The sequence below is a fragment of the Vulpes vulpes genome, chromosome 12 (genome assembly GCF_048418805.1).
Source record: "Vulpes vulpes isolate BD-2025 chromosome 12, VulVul3, whole genome shotgun sequence".
NCBI lineage: Eukaryota > Metazoa > Chordata > Mammalia > Carnivora > Canidae > Vulpes > Vulpes vulpes.
In genome coordinates, this window is record NC_132791.1 from 52998765 (window position 1) to 53018032 (window position 19268).

Genomic DNA, 19268 nt, shown 5'->3' on the forward strand with positions numbered 1-19268 from the left:
GGGGCTGAGGCCAGGGGGCTAAGGGGACCATGTCCAAGGCAAACAGGCCCCTATGCCACAGCTACCTTTCAGCCAGGAGAGGGCCAGGCGTCCTTGTGAACCCCATACATTTAATGGGCACATTTCACTGGCGATGGCCTCTCCTGTGCAGGAGCTCTTCAGGCCAGTGTGGTTTCAGGATCGCACAAAGCCATCCAACCCGCAGCTCCCACTATCAAAGTGCCAGGACAAATGAAACTCATTTTCAGTGCCCACCATTCAGTGCCGTGGAAACCACATTCAGCAGCCCACTGACGACATGTGCTGGGATCTGTGAAGTCCATGCTGGCACGCAGAAGCCCCCACACCTGACACGTGCTTAGAAGGTTCTGGCCAGTGCTGGTTGCGCACACGATGTGGGGTAGCTGCACCCTTAACCACAGTTCAGATGCCCCATCGTGGGCCTGGGGTCAGAGGCCCACATGCCCAGGATAGGCAGGGCTGCAGGCAGCCTCTGGGGAGAGTTGTTTGAAGTCATTAAACTATCCCCCATGGCAGGGGTGTGTGTGAGGCGGAAGGGAGCCTCAGCTTCGGTGTGTGTCCCAACCTCCCTGCGAGGGCAGCATGCTCCCACGGTGGGCAAACCAGAGCTCAAGCGCTGTGCCTGAGGCCTTCCCTTCAACTCATGGAGCCACAGGGATCCGCCACCCACCTGACAAGGTGGGTAGCCGAGGACAGGTGCCTTCCTATGGTAGGGGGCTTGGAAAAGCAGCACTGCCATCATGCGGGGCCCAGGCACTGTAAGCTCCCAGCTGCGCATTGCCCCCTGGCCTCTCCTGTCCCCCTACATCTAGGCTGCCCCTTGCACCTGCGTCAGTGGACAAGTTTGTGAGTTCCTGACTCACCTGGTGTTTATTGGGATCGGCTGGGGGTCTTTTCAGGGGTGCTGAGGAGCAGGTGAACACCAGGCAGATAGGGTTCCTACCACTTTTGACCTGCCTAGCCTCACCCCTCCCCCACCATGCCCTGATGAGTGCTCTTTGTCAGCTGACATTGCTTTCTGGGGGGTCATTCACCTGGTCTCCACAGAACATGGCCCAGAGCTTGCTGATAATGCTATGTTTCTGCCATGAGCCTCAAGAGGGAGGCCGTGGCTACACAGGCAGCCAGGGAAGCCTCAGGCTGGCACAGCGGGTGGTAGGGCAAGGGGCTGCCAGGGGAAGTGGTTCTCTGCACCAGCTCCCGGGGGGCTCCCCACTTTCACCAGGCGTCAGGGTGGGTGCCCTCAACGTGGGCCTGGAGCAGGCTCCCAGAGTGGCTATGGGAGCAGAAGGGCGGCTGAGCTGAAAAGCTTGAGAAGGAAGAGGTGACCAGGTGTTGAGACAAGAGTCCCCAGCTGAAGGAATGAGAAGGGATGGTGAGGTTGGGCCCAGGACGGTGGACAAGCCAGGGAAGGTGAGGTGAGGGATGGGCCAGGCCATGTAGGGAGGCAATCCCATGGTCATCATCGTGCCAGAGCCACCAGAACTCGGGCTAGCCCCAGCTGGGAAAGCCAAGGGTCAGTCTGCTCCTGGGGCTGCACAGGGCCTGGCTCCCCACAGGCACTCAGCCGAGTGTGAACCACTGTAAGAAAAGGTGCATAGATTTTCATATTCATGATTGCTTTCCAACCACACCATATGGGTGTAGCCAAGGTGGGCTTAGCTGGGTTCCAAGATAGGAATTCCACTCTCCTGAAGCACCATAGGTCAAACAGAAGGAGTCAGTGGCCACCGATGACTCGCAGCGCTTCCCAAGGACTGCCATGCTGTCCCCATGTCTACAGGGAGGCCATGGTGAGCGGTGTGTGCAGAGCTGAGAGCAGGTGGAGGCCTCCTGGTACCAGGGTCACATCCTCACCTCTAGCCTTCCCAAGACCTCTGCAGATGAGGGCTCTGATGCAAACAGGTGGGGTATGACCAGAAACAGCCAGGACCAGGACATCTGGTCACCTCCTCTGCACGAACTACATTTTTCAGACTCTGCTTCCTGATAGGTCAAAGGGCAGGGAGGAGGTGAGGTCGTGCAGGGTCATCTTGATGCAGATGAGGTTACAGTGGGCAGGAAGGACCGCCTCATAGGACGCTCCAGGCAGCTGGAGGTCAGTATAAAGCAGGATCCCTGGGCAGTAAAACTGGGGCTTCTGGGGATGGAGAAGTGGGGACAGGGCAGTGCTGGCCCTGGGGTATCTGTGTGGTTTGTGTGTGTGTGTGGCGTAAGAGATACAGCCTCAACTCCCTAGAACGCAGATGATTATTTTATCCCAAAGACTTCTGCCGCCTTTGAACTTGAACCTGAGCCTGTTTTTACAATGCACAAAAAAAGAAGCGGTGCCTAGGCTTGCACAGCTTTGGCTGCAGGTTACTGGCCTGGGCTGTGTCCCAGGTGAGCCTTGAACATGTCTCCACACTGGGCTTGCAGGCCTCCTGATGTGGGAGCCATTTGTCGGCATGCTGACTTCTGCTATACGTGTCCCCTGATGCAGCTGGGGGCACGGACCCCCGCGGCGGCTCCAGCCTGTGTGAAACTGCTCATTTGTAACCGTAAAGGCCTTCAGCGTGGCTGCCACAATCAAAACACACGTGAGATGGAGATCAGGGGCTCCCCACCACTGCTAGGAACAATAGTGTGAGCGCCCAGTCCCGGTGGCTGTTCCTGCCCACCTCCCCCAGCCTGGCTGGAGGGCTCTGTAGGAGGGCGCAGAGGTAGCATGTTTAACTCTGAAGTTACCTGTCGCAAACTTGTTAGCTGCTTGAGGATGAGATCTAGGTCTTTTTTTCTTGGATTTATAATTGCTGCCCTCTCTCCAAACCCAGAGCATTGAAAACGGGGTGGCAGGAAGTAAAAGGCAGTGTGCTGAACTTCAGGGTGCTGGTCAGGCCACCATAACTCTCCGGGCCTCAGTTTTCCTGTCCTCTACATGGGGATAGCTCTGCCAGTGGAATGTGATCCAGGATTGCCAGCCCTGCAGAAATGCCAGGTAGCTTGCCTGCCAGGCATCTGCTGCCAGCCTCGAGTCCCCGGTGAGTAGGGGAATGGTGCTCTGCATGTAGACTGTTGGCCCATTCTCCATTATCAACCCACCAAATGATGCTTTTATCAAGTATTAGAAGGTAAGATTTTAAACCTTGTGTTTCTTCGCTATCCTTGTGATTCCTTGTTGGAACTTCTCTATTTCTGAGGGTGTATGTGCTGGGCCAGCCCTGCCTCTGAGGCTCTCAGACTGATGCCTCGTCTGGGTCCAGGGCAGTGGCCACAGCCACTTGACCCTCAGAGGCCTGAGACGTCATTAAAGACTAGAATGATTCACACTGATTTCCAACGGCTTGAGTTGAGATGCGAGGGGGCACATTTGCGTAAGCCCAAGCTCCCTCGTGATGGGATACCAGCATGGCCAGTGAGCATGGGAAAGCAGGACACAGGGGATCCCTGGGTGGCTCAGGGGTTTAGCGCCTGCCTTTGGCCCAGGGCGCGATCCTGGAGTCCCCGGATCGAGTCCCACATTGGGCTCCCGGCATGGAGCCTGCTTCTCCCTCTGCCTGTGACACACTCTGCCTCTCTCTCTCTCTCTCTCACTCTATGTCTATCATAAATAAATAAATAATTCCAAAAAAAAAAAAAAGGAAAGCATGAGGAGAATGGCAGGGAGTTCATTTTGGTGGGAGCCATAGGAGAGGAGGCTGGAAGTGAGGTGCCAGTGGGGCATGATGCCAGGCGGGTGGAGGAGAAGGAGGCCTGCACAGGGGTGGCCAGTGAGACTTTCCCAGGGAAGAGGTTCCTGCTTCCACCAATAATGAGGTCCTACCCAGAAGCAGTCTCGAAGGAGATAGAGAGGAACCCGGGGGTTCCGAGGGGGTACAGGGGCAATTTGGCTGTGATTGTAAAGATGAGGAGAGGTGGATGAGATTTTGGCTCATTCATCCCTAAAATGGACCATTCACTCAGCCAGCCTGCAGCCCCCGCGTGTGCCTGGCAAGGCAAGCCCCATGTCGGGTGCAGCGAGAAGCAATTTGCCGTGGGTCAGATGTGGAGATCTCCAAACTGACAGATGGCGGAGGAGTCTTTGGAGGGGAAACGAGAGGCATTTTTCTTGCCAAGATCTGTCCTTGGACAAAGCATATATTATAGGGTTCTCTCTGAAAGATAATTTAAAGAACCTACCCAAGACAAAGAGAGAGATAAATATCCCATACAAGGAAAAGAGATTTCTCACATCCCGATATTTTGGTGCCATGCATCTTGTCTGACACAGAGAACGTTCCAGCAAAGGCAAATGAGTTGGTTTCTATATCACAACTATGATGATCGTAACAGCCATTCTCTTGAGGTGTCCCCCTCCCCAGTCACATGCCTGCATCAAGACCCCACCACCATCAGGAGCAGCAGGGGGCAGTCCACAAGGCTGGTGTTGGCAGGAGAGCATGATGGCTGAGGTCCTGTGTAAGGCTTGTCCTTGTCAGGCCAGGGTGAAAGATGAAGGGCTTCCCCTAATGCCATGGTGTGACCCCCCCAGATGTGGGTTAGTCTAGACAGGGCTGCCTCCTCATATGCCTGTAGGCCCTGCCCTTCAAGGAAAGGGCAGTGGGAGGACAGGCACTGTCAACAGGTAAAGGATAAGTATTTGGGGCCATGAAAGTCCCCTCATTACTGCTAATCATGGTTCTTAATGTATAGCACAGCTCACAGTGGTGCCACTATTGGCACTTGGGGCCGGGTAATTCTTCGTTATGGGGACTGTTCTACGTGTTGTAGGATGTTGAGTAGCATCCCCAGCTTGTAACCACCAGATGCCAGCAGGAAAATTCCCCCTTTCTCAGTCGTTAAACCAAAATTGTCTCCAGACATCACCCAGTGTCCTGAGGTGTGGGGAGGGATGTTTGCAAAATCACCCTAGGTTGAAAACTGCTAACCTGAGCCGAATGGACCATCTCTCATCTCTCTGCCACGAGGGGCACTTCCCCTCATCTCCATCTGTATCCAACTTCTGTTCTGAAGCACAAAGTCTCTGCCTGGTCAGAAGCCAGGCCTCCATTTATTCCCTGGGGGCTCCCTGCTCTCCCCCACTCGGAGGCTCTTATTCACAAAGCGCCCCTTCTCTCTTCTGCATCATGCAGTTCTCCCTCTCCACTTGTTCATTCCCCTGGGCTCGCAAACACAACACCTGAAAAAAAATCTTTCCCTGACCTTCCTCTCACCATCCACTTCTCTGCTCCCCTTCATGACAAAACTCTTGCAAAGAACACCTGTCCACCTCCTGTCCTGTTGTCTCTCAGTCCAACCCAGATATGGCTTCATTCCCCAGTGCTCTAATGAAACGTTAGAGATTCCAAATGTCCAGGTCCCAGAGCTCCAGCCCCCTCCCCATTAGCAAAGCCCATGATCAAGCCTCAGTCCTGGTCTGACCAGAGCCCCTGGCAGCCCTGGACACAGGGAACCCACAGCCTCTCTCACAGGCTCCTGCTCAGACTCCAAGTGACGTCTGCCCATCCTCCTCCTCCAACCCTCCTCTAAACCTTGGGGCGGTGGTGGCGGGGGGGAGGGGGGGGAGGTCCAGGCCTCAGTTCTCCAGCCCCTTCCCTCTCTTCACACAGTCCCCAGACATCTCACTTGGTCCCATGGTTTTAATTTTTTTTTAAAGATTTAATTTATTTATTTATGAGACACAGAGAGAGAGAGGGAGAGGCAGAGACACAGGCAGAGGGAGAAGCAGGCTCCATGTAGGGAGCCTGACGTGGGACTCGATCCTGGGTCTCCAGGATCACACCCTGGGCTGAAAGCGGTGCTAAACCACTGAGCCACCCCGGCTGCCCAGTCCCATGGTTTTAAATATCATTTAGACATGGATGGATTCCAACATCGCATCCCTGGGCTGGACCAGTCTTTGAGCCCCACACTCATTTAGCCACCCGCCTCCCCTTCCACCAACTGCCGTAAAAGAATTCCTGGATCTTACCTGGAATGCCTACTTTTTCCTCCTCAGCCTATCAGCAAATGGAACCAGCAGCACCTGCCCAGTTTCCCAGGCAGGAATCCCAGTATTCATCCCTGATCTGTCCATTTCTCCCAATCCCTGCCCCTGTACTCCAGTTGATCGCCAGATCTGTTGGCCCTGTCCCCCAACAGGTGTCCCAAATTCATCTGCCTCCCAGCACCTTCGCAGTCCCTGCTGTGGCCCAAGCCACCAACCCCCAGTACACAGGCTCCTAACACATCTCCCAGCTTCTTCTGCTGCCCTTTCCCTCCACCACCTCTGCACCCGCCCTGCCCCCCGCTGAGCCCCAGCAGGCCTACTTCCCCCCAGCTATGCCTCCTCAAGCCATTCACAGTGGTACTTGCCAGTAGTTGCTCTAGGGGTGAGCGCAGGACTCAAATCTAACTGATGAAACCTGAGAGAACTCACTGCGGGGGGGCAGGGGGGGACCACTTCCTTGTCCTTACAGCTCACACACCAGGAGGAGGCCCTTCCCAAGCCATACAATGTAGTGCCAGTCTGTGATGCCCACAACTGTCCAGCAGTATGGCCACACACTGAGGGTGGCAGGGCAGAAGGAAGAGAGCCTGAGGGTTCCATGACATCCTGGCACCATGAGAGGGACCTATCCGGGAAACTCCCACCAGGGCCTCTCTCTTAGGGAGATGACAGCTTTTCCTTATTAGTCAGCCGTTTCCAGGCAGGGTTAGCACAGTTGAAGATATCTCAGCCGATGCACAGATTGTCTTTAAAAGCATAAATCAGACCAGTTTGGTCTCCTGCTTAAAATTTTCTAAGAGCTTTTCACGCAGTAAAACCCCAACTCCTCAGCATCACTGCAAGGCCCTGCCAGCCTGGCTCCTGACCATGCACCTTCAGCCTCACCGCTGACCACTGTCCCCAGAAGCCTCTCTCCCTGCTGTCTATGCCCATAGCTTCACTAGCCTCTGAGGGACAGGGCTCTTCCAAAATCCAGCCTTGGACCGCCTCTGTCAAGGCCCAAACCAGGCCACCAGGGGCCAACAACCCCCACTGACCTCCTCTCCTTTCAACAGATGGATTCAGCGGAGCTCCCTGTCATGTTAATATTCAGTGACCAAAGCTATGGTGCCTTTTAGGTGGACCCTAAAACCAGAACCCTTTGGGGCTCCCTGGGGGAGAGGACAGAGTCTGAATATAGCTCACCCTGGACCAGGAAGTGGTGGGCCAAGCAAGGTCCTCAGGAGGCCTGCTGTCAGGGACAGAGGCTATGGAGCAATGTTTCCTCTAAATACAGAAGCTGCCAGGATCTCTGTGAGCCCTGGGAGCAGCAAAGCCCTCTGCCAGGCTTGGGGACCCCTCCTCAGGAGTTCATCAGAGCTGTGGCATGCTCAGGAAATTGGAATTGAAACAAAACAAATACACTGATGCAAGCTGCTCTGCAAAATGGTTTGCTGATGCTTGTTTACAAAATGCAGGCATGACTTAGCATTCTCAGGAGACAGGATAATTAAACAGAAAACAAGCTATACTTATTTATGCTCTTGCAAGGCCCAGGGGCTCCTCCCCATTGTATGTGAGAAGCTGGGTCCCCCACTCTGAGAGGCCAAGGCCTGCACTGCAGGGGGTGGGGGTGAAGCACGCATCAGGGACAAGCCCCCGTGTCTGGCTGCTCCCGGCTCTCGGCTCTCGGGCTGCCTTGCTAGACACTCCCCAACCCCCAGGGACCTGGGAGAGCAGCCTGGATGATGGAGACTTGCATCTGCCCCTCTTCCTGGGCTGAGGTTTTTTGGTAACAGGAATGCTATAGTTTAGAAATCCTCTTGAGACTTGTTCACTGAAGAGTCCAAGAATAAGATGATAATCTACTTTTCAGATCGAATGCCCAAGGAAGGTTTAGAGGGTTATCAGTCAAGACAGAGATGGCACAGCAAGGCTCCCAGCCCACCTACACCCAGAACTTCACCGTATTATGCAAGAGGTCAAGCAAGGAGCACAGGAGGGTGTCACCCCTGACATCCCCTTTCATGGGGCTCCTCATGCAAACTGTTTCCAAGCCCCACCCCTTTCTCTTCTCCTCCCCCATAGTCACACCCTAACTCTCCCTGAAGGACAACCTCAGCCTCCTAAATGGGGTCCCTGCATCCTCTCCTCTCCCGCAGAGGCCCATTATTCACACAACAGCTGGAGCCATCCTTCTAGCAGGTAAATCAGATCACATCCCTCCTTGACTTAAAATCCTCCAATTACTTTCCATTGCCTTCAATTAAAATCATCAAGTCTTCCATTAAAAAACAGTGCCTTGGCCTGTTCCACCTGGCTGTGTAGCTGGCACCTCTCTGCCTACATGTGTACCACACACATCTGCGTTGTTCCTCATGCTGCAGACCCACACTGGCCTTCTTCAGTTCCCAGAGTGCTGTGAGCCCTCGTCCTACCTCAGGGCCTTTGCATGAGCTATTTCTCTGACTAGAATGTCCTTTATCCTATTCTTGGCCTCAGTGTTTTCTTCTCCCTTTACAGATTTCTCCTGAAATATCTCCTGCTCAGAGGCTTCCACCACCACCCCAACTTGCATCTTATTAGGTCTCACTGCTCTTCTCTCTCTTGTTCTTCCCATGCACAGTGTGTATTACCCTGGGTCACTTATTTACACATTCTCTCCCAGCCTACCCTGAGACCCCTCTCTCCCTTGAGCAGGGAGTTTGGATACTATCTAATGATGAAAACAGTAGAAATGGCTGTGGGATAACAGAGTGAGCTCACTGGACAGGAGGTGTTTGGAGGCTTGGAACAGAAGTCAGATCTCCTCTTATCAGAGGATTCTAAGGGTTCCTGACCTGAATGACTTGACCTCTCAAAGGTCCATTCCACAGCTTATTATACTTTCATCTGTGGAAATACATTAACTTGAATTTCTTTGTCTTCTAAGGGGGTTTATGAGATAACACCAAATGCTGTAAAGACCCAAAGTCTCAGTAGCATGATGCAGCAAAGACTAATTTGTGGGCTCAGGCAGCAACAAGGAGGCTGTGTTCTTTGCTCCCAAAAAATGCACGACCACACAGTCTCTTAAGGGGAGAGAAGAAAGAGAGCATGCATGATGACTGCATGAGTCAGAGCTCCCAGAGTACCAGAACCAATAGGATACCTGGATGGATGGACAGATGTATGGATGGATGAATGGATGGATGGATGCATGGATGGTTGGAGAGAATAATATAAGGAATTGGCTCACATGATTGTGGAGGCTAAGATCCCAGAGTCTGCAGTTGGCAAGCTGGAAACCCAAGCGAGCCAACGTTATAAGTTCCAGTCTGAAAGCCAGCAGGTTTGAGACCAGGAGGAGATGATGTTTCAGTTCAAGTCCAAAGGCAGGAAAAGACCTGTGTCCCATCCGGAAGGCAGTCAGGGAGAAGGACCTCAAAATACTACAAATACTCAGAATACTAAATAGTAATACTAATAATAGTACAGTAATACTAAAAATACTAAGAATACTCAGGCTTTTTGTTCTACTCAGATCTTCCATTGATTGAAGGAGGCCCATGGACATTGGGAATGGCAATCTGCCTTAGTCTGTCCACTGATTCCAATGTTAATTTCATCCAGAAACGTTCTCATGGACATACCCAGAAGAAGGTTTGACCAACCATCTGGGCATCCCTTGGGCCAGTCATGTGATAAAATTAACCATTGCAGTGATGTGGGGTTTGCATGGTCAGGCATGGTCACATCCATCTAGTCAGAACCAGCCATATGACCACACCCTGGCTCCCAGAGAGGCTGGGAAAACATCTTGATGAGTGCTTGGGAATTGGAAAATGAACCAGCATCTGGGAACACAGGGCAAATTCTGAGTAACTAGCAGATAATTATATAATGTAATACATTCTTTTCTTTTCCCTAAAGCTACCCAGGCAGTTAAAATACTTTACTTTGCAAATACCTTGAGCAGAGGTGTTTGTTATCTTCGGGGGTAGACTTGGCAGGGCAGGGGAGGTACATAGACCGGTCAGCCTGACCAAGGCCCCCTGCTAGGCACAGAGACCAGCCAGGGAGGGAAAGCCAGCAGCCACGCACCCTGCTGACCAGGAGACCCTGGGCTTTCCACCCCAGTGCTGACTGACCTTCTGCTTCCAACTTCAGCCTCTACTGTGTGGCAAGGGCACACAGCACGCAAGGGCACCCCGAGGCAATGATGTCACAACCCTTGGGCACTGAGCTCAGCTCTGACTTCCTGCTCCTCTACAACAGTCACCTGGTGATGTAGTTTCCCCGAAGCTAGAAGGGTTTATTGGCCAGAGGATGCAAAACAGAGCCCTGGAAGTCAGAGCATGCCCAGCTAGCCCAGCCCCTGCAGGGGCCCCTCCTGCAAACCTCATCACACAGGGGCTGTGTGGGAGTGAGGCATGGCTCTGTCTCCTGCATCCACATCCACAAGGCCCAGTACTGGACCACAGGAAGGACTCTACCCAGAGAGAGTGGTCAGGCTCTGATGCCTCCTCTCCCCACCCTACATCTAACACTTGGCCCCCCTGCTAGCTCCAGGTTAGCAGGGACTGGACCTGCTCTGCTTGCCAGCATATTCCCGCTGTATCCTGGCACATAGTAGGTGCTCAATAAATAATTGTTGAATGTGCACTACCCTAATAGTTCACTTGCTTAAAACTACTTATCAAGTCCCCTCTTTGTGTCAGGAATTATATTAGGTGCTGAGAGTACCAAAGACATCATATAGACATGATCTCTGTCTGCAGCTTACAAAGGTGTTTATTTACACTGAAGAGCAGCACTTAATAACTGTAAAAAAAAAAAAAAAAAAAAAAGGAAAGAAAAGAAATGGTTGCAGCAACCCCAAGCACTGTGACTCAATTGAAAAAGTAAATTAGCCACAGATCTGCAGGTAATTAACAAGTTTATTGCCATCCCCAAAATGAAGTAAGCAAGAGGGAAGATGACAATGACAGGAAAATTGAATCAGATGATTCCTAAAGAAACAGAACATTTTGGACACATGCAATGCTGGCTGGTCCAGAGACACCTGTGCAAGCTAGACATGCTCCGGTGCTCAGAATGTACATGTCAGGATGAATGGGCCCTAGGACAATCTGTTCCCGGCCCCGCGGCCACCAAGTGTCAGCAGATATGTGCAAAGAGCCCTGAGGAGCAGGCTGTGGTGGAAGGGGACACAGGGGACACAGAGCATCCCCCCAGCACCTTCCCCCAAGTCATGCCAAAGCTGCCACACCCTGTAAGGGCCAGGTTCAGTTATCGGGTCCAGGAAACGTTGAGATGTCACCTATCCCCTACGTGGTCCGGAGACATGAGGCACACACCTTCTACCCTTGTTTCTGTCCTGATCGCTAACTTCATAGCATGATCCTGGTCTCAGGAATGAAACCCGATGGGTAGCGTTTGTCAAACAGGTGCCACACCTCCTGGTGGGGGTGCTCCCAGGTCTTACCAGAAGCACCTCACTTTACAAGGAGAACAGTGTGAGAACAGACTACAGCTACAGAGATGTGTCTAAGCACCCAGCCTGGTGTCTCTCCGGATTGTCCTAATCCTCAGCTTCCTGAGCCTGGGTTCTGCTCTTGGAGGCTCAGTGCAACCTATTGACATGCAGGCAGGTTGATTGAGCTTTTGACAGAATCTTTCCACCAAGAGCATCATTTGAAAAATGGCAAATGTCCAGGTAGGAATGTGTTCCATTAGTGCATTTCTAACATAAGAAAACTAACGCAAACTTGACAATAATTCGAGAAATTTAATTTCTATTGCTGTGAAGCACCAGAATCCTGCTTGAGAGGGTGCTGATGGTTTTATGAGTGTCTCATCGAGTTCAAGTCAGTGTGAGAAATAGTGCCTGAGATTAAGGAAAAGCTGTAATAGGATCTAAAACTCAATTCTCCAGAGCCTGAAATGCTATGGCCACCTGCTTTTCGGGAAGGGTGTTAGCCTGCTTCTAGTAGGCACATTAATCCCCTGCGGCCTCCTCATCTCTGTGGGCTCCCAGGAACAGGGAGAGCGTGTATGCAGTGAGGAGGCTGAGGTCTGGTGTCTGGAAAACCAATGTGTTTTACTGCTCTGGTTGGAAGGGCCTAGGAAGGGAGGCAGGTGTCTCCCAGGAGACTGCGTCAGCCAGACTTGGCCTCAAGCCCACCTACTGTGTGCAGGCACTGTGCTAGGCACGGGAGCCCCGCACAGCCCTAGGTTTCTGCTGCTGGACATGCGGCCTAGGTCGTACCCCGAGGGATCTCTTTCATGCTAACCCAACCATGCTGACCTTGACAGTAGATTCAATGTGACCTGTGCCTCTTCATCTCAGGGTGAGGGGTAGGAATCCAGGGGAAATCCATGGATACCAGAAGGCCTGGCTCATGGGGAGACAGATGTCCCAAGCTGTGAGGAAGCCCCAACTTCCTTGCTCTCCTCTGATTCCATACCAGGCGGCCTTCCAGTGTCAATTCTTACAGCAGGGGCATCACTCCTCTTGTGGGCGCCTTTGCGCAGCTGTACCAGACAAGCTCCCACTGGGTCCCCTGGGCCGTGCAGTCCAGCCCCTCTCACTGCCCCACACACTCTGGGCACAGGGCAGATCTTGTGGCGTGGTCCCCTGGAAACCTTGACAAGCCTCCCAAAGAGCAACCCACGGAGCCACAGACCACCAGAACCACAGCCAGCAGCCAGATGGATCCCTCAGTGGTCCCTCTGCAGGCCGCTGCCCTGGAAAGCTGTGGGGCGGCTACTTCAATTCCCTCTCCCCCGGAACAGAGTGCAGGGATCAGAGTCCCCTGCCTACACGTGTGCCTGGCAGGGGTAGTAAGTGTGTGGTCACTGCTCCCATGCTAGGGCCATCCCCACAGACAGCAGGCCCCCTGGCCCTCCTCTCGTGCCCAGCACACCATGAGGCTCCAGAGGACCATGGAGTCCTCTGTGCTAGGCCACAGCACTGCTACCAACCTGTCCCCAAAAGTTCCCCTAGAAGGGGAGGCAGCCTGCAGCCACCTGAGCCAGCCTTCAGTTCTGCTGGCCCTCCCTGTCTTCACAGCATGGCTCCACTTACCTTCCCCTTTTCACTGTGCACGGTGGCAAACCTTCCAGGTGGGACTGGGAAGGGGACAGAGGGAAGAGAAGACCCTCTCTGCGCCTCTGGAGCGTCATAGGATGTCAATCGGCCCAACGTACTCTTTCTGTCAGGGCGTCTGTCCCCACTTCCAACCACCTGGCACCTGGCCCCGTGGTGGCCACAGCACCCAGGCCTAGAGTGTGGGACAATCCTGTGACAGCATGGTACTCCATTCCACCCAGCCCCAGGGATGGCTTCATGGAAGAACACAGGAGGCATGTCTGGCGATCAGAGTTCTCTCCTGTGCTTGTTGCCTGCACTCTTGGGAAGCATTTGGTCCCCTTCTGTGGGATCTCTGCACAGGGACAGTGTGAGTGTGGGACCGCCACTGGGCATCTTGCAGCCGAGTAGAGCATGCCTGGTTGAGGGTCCCCGATGTCTCTACAGCCTCCTCCACCCCGCCCCCTTGGATTTCCCAGTTGTGAAAACTAAGACCACCCTGCTTTTTTCTTCTTAAAGTGGTCCGGCATTTCTGAGAGTTTCTGTTTCTTAAGTCTGAAAAGGTCCTACCAAACTCAAAAGGACAGTGTCTTTCAATCTTCCACAAATACCTAAGTGTCCCCTTGTGTTAAAACTTCAAGATCCCAGAGACCCTCCCTGAGGTCATCTCTAGGGTCTCAGAATAGATGAATAGGAGGGGACTGGCCGGCACCACGTTTAAGTAACATGGGAAGAGAAGAGGACAGGGGCCGGTCAGTCAGGGACTGTTTTAAATTCTGTGGGTCATGGGAGCTGTAGGTGGCTTTTGAGCAGGGCGGTAACATATCACGTGCTCACAGGAACAGGGGCGATCTGTAGGGGTGAGCACACAGGGGGCTGTTGGCATCTGGGGTGGAGAGTAAGGATTCCGGGGGAATCCCCAGGGAAGCCCCTATGGGACTTGGCAACTGTCGGTGCTACCACTTGAGGTGTCACTGGTGCCACTGTGGGTACACGGGCAAAGAGCAAAGGCAGGTAGTGCTGGGGGGCAAGGGAAGGTGCATCCAGCCAGTGCCTGGCAGGGTGAAACAGGGCCTGCAGGCATGTACACTTAGAACCATGCACTCAGAGTCCCAGGGCCCAAAGCAACATGGGTCCCCAGAGCCCACCTAACCTGATCCCTAATTTTATTGATGTCTGAACTGAGGCCAAGTAGCAGGAAGGGACTTGCCAAAGGCCACTTGGCATGTCACCAGCAGAGCCAGGCCTGGAGGTGGATGTCCAGAGCCACAGTCCAGAATCTGCCCTTGCCCACTCCAGCCCCAGGCCATGAAGCTATTTTTCACTCTGGGAAATGACTGTGGGAGGTCATTTAGCAGGGAAGTGGGGCCTGCCTGGGGAAGGTGTGTTGAACAGTAAATAACTGGGAGGAAGGACGGAAGGAGAGCTTTGGTTGCAATGAATCTCTTCAGAATTTTTAAGCCAGTCGGGGAATATTGACATGAATTAAATCCAATAAAACATTCATTTAATTAAACTTTAAGTGATCCAAATATTTGCTGTTTGGTTAATATTTGTGTAGCTGACAGGAGCAGCATTATGATGGTTCTGTCAGTATTCACGCATTCTAATTTTGCATGAGCCTTTCCTACGCAAAGTGCACATCTCCAGACATACGAATGATCCGGAAAGCACTCAGGAAGGATGCTGGAGCCAGCTGTCCCAGCAGCCCTCCCACTCGGGTTTTTACCTGTTTGCTTTTAGCCCTGTGCTAAACTTATTGAAGTACATGACCTTGGGGCCACAGGGAGGATCCTGCATTGCACATAGGTCTTACATTGCAAATGAGATCCCAACCAACCAGAATACCTCATGTCCCCATCCCTGGACCCCCAGCACTCTCCTCTTCCATCTACCCAGACCCCCCCCCCCACCCGTCTTTCAGGCAGTGGTTGTCAGGCCTCAGCATACCATGGAAGCCCCTGAGATGCTCCATCACCTGAGTCTTTCAGCCTGGGGCAGAGGGGCAGGAATCTGCGTTTCTATCCATTGCCCCTGAGATGCGATCCAGTAGTAGGGGGCCACACCTTGAGAACAGGAGCTCTGGCCCAGGGACATCCTGCCTCTTCCAGGGGCTGCTGGCTGAGTGCTTCGTTGTCCTTTCCCGTGTAGTTGGACCAGAGCTCCACCACGCAGCGAAAACGTGATTTCCTTCTGTAACACGCATGCCTTCTCCGCCAGCCCCTGCCACCTGCGCTGGGAGGACAACGTGCCTGAACGTTCCATCCGCTGCAAAGCTTAGTCTGAGCAGGTCGTTCTAACAAGTCCGTATTAAGTAATGCTCTATCTAAGAAAAGTGCCCTATGCCTCTGGTTCCCACCAGCATCCCCAGCTGCCCCACACACTAGCTTCTGAGTGTGGAACAGAAGCAAGCAGGTGTCCTTTGCCACCATCGGTGCCCCCTGCAAAGACTCCCAGTTGCCCCGGGACCTGCCTCTCAGATCCTGCTCTTGGTGTGGGCTGTCTCAGCATCTGATGTCCCCTAACAGCTTGGCCTCCGCAGCCCCTGCTGGCACGACGCAGCCCCGGAGGCTCCAGGGCCGTTCCCTTAGGGCCTCGGGCTCAGAGGTACACAGCACCTCACGGCCCAGCTCGTGTGCATGGGGAACCGTTGGACTTGTCCACGCCACTCAGGAGCCCAGGGGCCTCTGGCAGATAATCCCGGCTCTTGGCTCTGTGCCGCGCTTCCTGTGCTCACCCCAGGGGGGAGGGGGAGGGGTGCTTAACTCCCGTCTAGAATCCCCGTTGGCTCCCCTCACCTATGTGCCAACAGGCACACCCTTCTCACGGGTTCCCTCATCCCCACAACACCCTGGGAAGAGGAGGGGGTCTGCTGCCTATTTCCACAGAGCCTCATGGGTCATCTGATGAGGAAGGCATACTCTTCTTCACTCGGGGACAATTCTGGGTTCCGAATCCTCAGGGTCAGCACAGCACAGAAGGAGGCAGACCAGCGTGGCACGTCCTCCTCCCTCCGTCTCTCTGCCCCCTGACTCTCCAGAGCCTAGGGCCTGCTAGGGAGGATGCGTGCCTTCTCTCTCCTGCCCTAACCAATAAGCCTCATGACTCAGAGGTGGGAGGGCAGCAAGCAGGACGTGATTTAAGAGGGAACCTGAAATGCATCACTTTAATGTTTGTAAAATATTATGCCGGCTGCGTCTGCATCAATCACTTGGTGCTTATCTTTCCCCGTGCGGCTCCTTCACGGGGAGTCACATTTTTCCTGTGCTTGAGTGTCCCCTCTCTACCGGCCTGTTGGCTCCTTTCCTTCCTTATTTCCATTTTCTCCATTTTTCATCCATCCATCCAACAAGCACTGATTAAGCACCTAGTGTATATCTTGCTCATCTCTGTGAGCCCAGGGCCAGGCCGTGGAGTGTTTGTGGTGGGGAAGGGGCTTTGCTACTCAGGATCTGACCTGACTGCACCTGCTCTCACTTCACCTACTTTGCAGTACATCACAGCTGCCACTGTTTTCATTCCTGCCCCTCCCTCCCCACCCCCCTCCACCCCCAACCTTCTCCTCATGTGCAAGAAGGTGTGAGCACAGACATGCTCCCTGGCCACGCAGTTCAAAAAGGTTGGTTCCCAACTCTGTGCTTTGCTCCACACCTGGCAGGGTCCCCAGGTCCCAAAAGAGTAGTAAGAGTGAGTAGGGCTCCCAGCATTTTTGTTGGCATCCCGGATAATCACAGACCCTCAGAGCCAGCCAGCCTGCCTCCCTCAGCTCATGCCACCTCTGGGCTACTGCCCCAAGCGCTCTGAGTTGTAGATCTGAGGGAAGAGTAAGGAAGAGGCAATCCTGTCAGTAGGCTGGTAACTCTCCCTCCAAGCCTGATCCCATGTTGGTATATGAACAACTTGAGTCTCATTAATTTTCTCATAAATCCTGAAAATTTCTAAAAGCCTGTGGCTGCAAGCAAATATTTAGGATCCTTCCCATTTGCCTCAAGAATGATCAGTCCTAATGCTGGTTAGCAAGTATAAAATGGCAAGGATTAAAAATTTGTGCAGCCCGAAGTACGCTTCAAAAAAAATTAAAGGCTACACTGCATGGTTGCTGAACAGAAATCCAAATCCGAGTTCAAAGAATCCTCAGACAGAAACAAACCTTCAAAGGTCAGCCAGTTCATTCCCCAGACTTCAGACAGTGCAACCTTTAAATTACCCCCAGATGGATGAGAGACCTGTCAGCTCAGCCAGCAGACCTTGACTGCACCAAGCAAGGCTCAGACTTCATGAGGCCCAAGAGCACAGAGCAGGGCGTCCGCCGCACATCTGGCTCCCCAGTCCCCGTGTGGCAGCCCACATTCTCAGCTCAACTGCTAAATCCATAGCCCAGATGGTTTCCCTACACTAGCTACAGCCTCTAATTTCTCTGACTCACAGAGCCCTTGGAACGTTTCTCATAAGACACGAAGGAGTGTCCATCTGTACATTTAGATGGCACACTAAGTGAGTTCAACACACAGTTTTCAGGGAGCCTCAAAGCCTCCAGGCCCCTGGCCTGCAGGAAACCCCTGTGGCCATTGGCCCCACTCCACCCACTGGATGTGCCCCTGATGACTTTCTCCTTTTCCCCCTGCAGAGGTGGTTCAGCTCCGCCTCGCCCCCGAGGAGAGGGTCAGTGTGGCCACAGTGACCGTGGGACTGAGCATCGTGCTGACCTGCGCTATCCGTGGAGACCTGCGGCCGCCCATCGTCTGGAAGCGCAATGGGCTTGCCCTCAACTTCATGGCCTTGGAAGACATCAGTGTAAGTCGCTCAGCTCTGACCCTGAACGCACACCTGCCCCAGGGAAGTAGCCTGCAAACTGCCTGTGGCAGTGGCAGGGCCAGAGGGTTTGATTTTCACACCCTAGTTTGATGCCTTTCAAGTCTGTTGTCTGATAGCTGGAGGTACCAGAAAATCCACGTCCCCCTGAGGACAGAGAACAGACTGGATGTTAGCTGCAAGCTTGCCAGCCAGACCCGCAAGAGGGCAAGGGCGCACTTGCTGGGAAGACACAGCGGACAGGGCAGGAGGCCCCCATGTAGGCTCAGGCTGTAGCAGCGAAGTCCTGGCAGTGCGCATGGGAGTGGGAGGTGAGAGGCTCAGGCTGCATGAGGGAGCCCACCGCGAGGAAGGACCACGAGCCCACAGGAAACATGGCCAGGCAGGAGGCACTGAAGCGGGGAGGACATCTGGCTGGAAGAGCCAGGGGAGATTCCAGATGCCACAGCTGGGTAGGATGCAGGCAGGCATGAGGAGGGAACAGGGATTCCCTGGAGGGCTGGGATGAACCTCCAGGCTGGGTCAGCAGGAGGACAGGCACCAGAAGAGGAGGTGGAAGGAAAGGGATCAGGCCAGAGTGGCCTGCCGTGGGGGCCTTGTTGGCTAGATGTGGAAATGCGGTGATGAGGTGAGTGGAAGAGAGAACAGCTGAGCACATGCAGCCTAACGTGACCAACAGGGATCCTTCTGTTCTGTGACGGTCCATGCAGCCTAGGCTGGGCTCCTAGTGTCACCCCAAACCAACCTCATGACCTTGAGCAACTTCTTAAACCACCTATCCTATTAGAAAACCAATATTGGCAGTACCCTCCTTCCAGTGGACTTGAAGAAAAAAGGGAATAATTTATTTGGCCCAGGTTTGGTCCAGGGAGTGAGGTGGCTTCCCAGAAGTTCATTGAGAAGAAAGAGTGATGTCACTGATGTAGGACACTGCCAGGACAGCTAACAGGTCTTAGCCAGAGTAACAGGCATATAAGTTTCAGGGCAGAAGAGGGGGCAGTCCTGGTCTCCTTAGGTCAGGACAGGAAAACTGGCCCAGAATGGATGCTTGGCCCAGGGAAGGAAGACCTGTGGGATGCGTGATCAGTTCCCACTAACATCCCTAAGATGGTGAGGAAGGTGCTAGGGCAGCAGGAGCCATACGTTCAATAAGCACAGAGGGCCAGGGTGTTCCCCAAAAAGAAATCAATTTGGACGGCTGAGATGGAACACCATGATAGCCATCACAGCAGCCCTGAAATGGAGTGAGCGATCATAATAAGCAGTGAGCCCCCCATTCCTAGAGGCATACAAGCTCAAGCGGGATGGTGGTCAGCAATGCCACTAGCCAGACGAGGACAGCTGAACCCCCTAACCCTGAAGATTCCTTCCAACTCTTAGACTGCTTTGTAAGGAGAAAGCCCAGCATAAAATTCT

At 53.4% G+C, this 19268-nt stretch overlaps 1 protein-coding gene across 6 annotated transcripts in view; it reads left to right on the forward strand.

The window, feature by feature from the left end:
* Positions 1-19268, forward strand: part of FSTL4 (follistatin like 4) — a 397791-nt gene that overhangs the window by 319220 nt on the left and 59303 nt on the right. For all 6 annotated transcript variants that reach the window (XM_072728613.1, XM_072728614.1, XM_072728608.1 and 3 more), the window contains one exon: positions 17668-17834. In XM_072728613.1, coding sequence (XP_072584714.1) covers positions 17668-17834 — 167 coding nt within the window. The remainder of the gene's footprint in view (positions 1-17667; positions 17835-19268) is intronic.